This window comes from Myotis lucifugus, unplaced genomic scaffold (assembly GCF_000147115.1).
Source record: "Myotis lucifugus unplaced genomic scaffold, Myoluc2.0 scaffold_97, whole genome shotgun sequence".
Lineage (NCBI taxonomy): Eukaryota > Metazoa > Chordata > Mammalia > Chiroptera > Vespertilionidae > Myotis > Myotis lucifugus.
Window position 1 is genome coordinate 3,733,706 of NW_005871145.1, and position 3,354 is coordinate 3,737,059.

Genomic DNA, 3,354 nt, shown 5'->3' on the forward strand with positions numbered 1-3,354 from the left:
GGATCCGGGTTAGCGAGCAGGACAATCCCCCTTCAGGGATGCCAGGGGGTACGCGTCCTGGGTCCTGGGTCTCGGTTTGGCCTAGGAGAGCTTGATGGTGGTGTTTGGGCCCAGATCCCTGGGGAGAGAAGAAAAAAATCAGAGACTTTGTCCAGTGAGGACCTGCTCACCACCCTGCGAGCTGGATCTGGACATGGGAGGGATGGGGCCTTGGCGAGGTGCGGCTGACATGGGGACCAGGGGCGGGCAGAGGGCAGGTGGAGCCTGGGGAGCCCAGGAAGGGAAGGGGCCACCCACCCACCTCTCGTGGAACCACTCCTTGGGGTGGGAGAAGTCGGGGCTGGTGCCATTTCCGCTGATGTCTTTTGGCCAGGCTTCGCTCAGGTACTTGGTGGTCTCGTGCGTGCTGTCCAGGGGGTCATGCTGTAGGTGGTCCTGGGGTCGCTGCTCCGCTGGCCCCCCGGGCTTGATTTCCCAGCCATCTGGGGGCTCCACGGGCAGCAGGGCGCTGCGGCCATCCTCCCAAGAGCCTGCCCCCTCATCGTAGAACAGAAGGCTGCGGGAGGGCACTGGAGAGAGAGCGCGGGGTTAGCCCGGGGGCCAAGAGGCTCCCTCGCCACCCCAGCCACATTCATGGCCTAGTAGTTACAGACACGGGCTCTGGAATCTTAAAGGCCTGGACTTGAATTCCAGCTCCAACAATGCTAAGCTGTGTGACCTCAGGCCCTTTTTTTAAACCCCTGAGCCTCAGTTTGTTCACCTGTAAAACAGGGATACTAGGACCAACTTCATATAGGTGTGAGGTTTAAATGCGATCATATAGGGGAAGTGATTGAAACTGTGTTCAGTGGGCACCCCGAGAAAGCAGCTCTTTCTAAGCAGAGGGTACCAGGCTGGGGGGCATCTGAGAGCTGGGTTCGAATCCTACTTTCAACACTTATTAATTTCCATAAGATCTTGAATAAATCCCTTCCCCATTCTAGGCCCTAGAGTGCCCTTCAGGGAAGAGAAGGGAAAGGAAACCCATCTGTTGGAGAATTCTGTGTGCCGGGCACTGCCAAGTCCTTTGGCCTATATCAAAATCGACATCTCAGAAACCCAGGAACCAGGTGTTTTCAGTCCTGTGTCACAGAACAGGCAATCGAGGTTTTAGGTGATCAGGTACGCTGCTCCATGCTAGTCTGACCCACCACCACCCTTCTGGCTCTCACGACCCTGACCTACGTGAAAGGCACCCCCTGGAATGGTGCACACCCCGCTCTGCGCGCCAGCCTGCTCCAGAGCGCCCCCTACCCCAGATGTCCAGACCTGCACCCCCTGCATTCACTCACTGGAGGGGCTCATTCCTTCTCCGCCTCCTCTGACTCTGGTTTCCTTCATCAACACTGATACCCCCGCCACCCCACCCCCCCCTTCCATTCCTTCCTCTGTTCTGGCTTCCTCTACCGCCAAATACACCAGGGCCCCCCTGGCCTTGGAAAAACAACACGTGGCTCGCCAGACCTGATACCCCCTTAGTCACTGTCTTGCTCTCTTCTTCTCAGGCCCAGCCACACAGCACATGTCCAGGGAGTGGTTCTCACTCCCCGCCTCCACTTCCTCTTCCCCCACCACTTCCCTGACCGGCCGCCATTTCCTCCCCTCAAGGCCGCGCAGGCCTGCCTCATCCTCCCTGTTGTATCTCTCCTTCTGGAAACTCACTCACGCTCCCCAGCTCCTAGCTCTCGGCTTGCCCATCTGGTTCCTCTTCCTCCTCCTGCCCTGCCCAATGACTTGCTCCTGGTAAGTGATGAAACTCGGCTGGGAAGTCCCTCTGCAGGTCTACCTGCAGTATCTTCTGCCTGGGGAAATCCATGCTCTCCTGGCTGCGCTCTAGACTAGCTCTCCCCTTGCCACCCATGCGTTGTATCTGCGTTGAGAGCGTTCGTACACCACGTCATTTAATCTTCACATCGACCCTGCGCAGTAAGTGCGGAAGGGTAACTCCCGTTTCCAAGTGAAGGAACGAAAGCCAGGAGAGCGTAAGGCACAGGCCAAGGTCACGCAGTGGCAGAGGCAGGTATGACGGACGCTGAGGCTCCATACTCTTAACCACTGTACCTCACAATCCCCCATGGGACGGTAGATACCTGAGCCCACACCACCACTGCCCCTCTGCTGCCCATGGTAGACACCACCAACGGGCCCTGGCACTCCTTCCTGTTGATCTGAGTGGTGCCTCAGCATCCTTCTTAACACAGAGCTTCAGGCAGCCACCATCTTCCTGGAAATGACCCTTGAGCTGAAACTCATTTGCTGTCCCAGTCGTGAAATACAGATGGCGCTTAGCAGAGGCCCATAACCCACTGGCACATAATACATGGGGGCAAAGGGGGGAACATTTCTGTTATCCCCTAGACCAGTGGTCGGCAAACTCATTAGTCAACAGAGCCAAATATCAACAGTACAACGATTGAAATTTCTTTTGAGAGCCAAATTTTTTAAACTTAAACTACATAGGTAGGTACATTGTTATTAACTTAATTAGGGTACTCCTAAGGCTTAGGAAGAGCCACACTCAAGGGGCCAAAGAGCCGCATGTGGCTCTCGAGCCGCAGTTTGCCGACCACGGCCCTATACTGACCCCCCGGCCACTTCTGGATAGGCTGGGAATCAGGGGGTCTGCATTGTAGCCCCAATTCCACAGCTAACATCGAACAAATCATCACCCTTTTGAGCCCCCATTTCCCATCTGTAAAAAGAGAACGAGAGTGAGGTGATGCCAACCCCAAACTTGGCTCCTCCCTGTGCCTGGCTTCTGCCCAGACATTGGGGCTGGGGAAGGGCAGCCCGGCTCAGGGCACTCACTCTGACTGGCGGTGTAGACGCTGTCAGTGGCCATGGGGTCTTCCTTCACAGTCTGGGAGCCGGAGGAGAACTCGGGGAGGCAGGGCACGAGGGAGCCCAGCACCAGAACAAAGCACAAGGCTGCCACCTGGTAGCAGAGAGAGAGGAGTGGTCAGGTCCAGGGCAGGGAGGGGCTGCAGCCCTGGCCTCTCCCAGGCCTCCTGCCCCAGCACCAATGGCTGCAAAAGGCTCAGCATTTCTCTAAGAAAGCAGCTCCCAGAGCCAGCACCCCCACTGGATGTGGGGTGTCCCGCCCTCTCTGGAGAAGGTGGAGGAGGCTGCTCAGGCCATCTCAGCCCAGGCAGTGCTGGAAGGAAGAGGGAAGTGGCCCATGGGGTTAGCACGTCCAGGGTGGAGGAATCAGTCAGGAAGAAAGGGATCCGGGCTGGGACAAGGGAGGGGACACAGTATCGCGGCAGCTTCTCAGCAGAGGAGCTAGGAGTCAGGAGCGCCACTAACCCTGCCACA

The 3,354-nt window shown here is 57.2% G+C and overlaps 1 protein-coding gene across 2 annotated transcripts in view; it reads right to left on the minus strand.

Annotated features, from left to right (window-relative positions):
* CREB3L1 (cAMP responsive element binding protein 3 like 1) overlaps positions 1-3,354 on the minus strand; it is a 15,394-nt gene continuing 12,040 nt past the window's right edge. For both annotated transcript variants that reach the window (XM_014458600.1, XM_023756657.1), the window contains exons 9-11: positions 2,848-2,974; positions 302-569; positions 1-118 (exon numbers count right to left, since the gene is read on the minus strand). In XM_014458600.1, the coding sequence (XP_014314086.1) occupies positions 82-118; positions 302-569; positions 2,848-2,974 (432 nt within the window). In that variant the 3' untranslated portion in view covers positions 1-81. The remainder of the gene's footprint in view (positions 119-301; positions 570-2,847; positions 2,975-3,354) is intronic.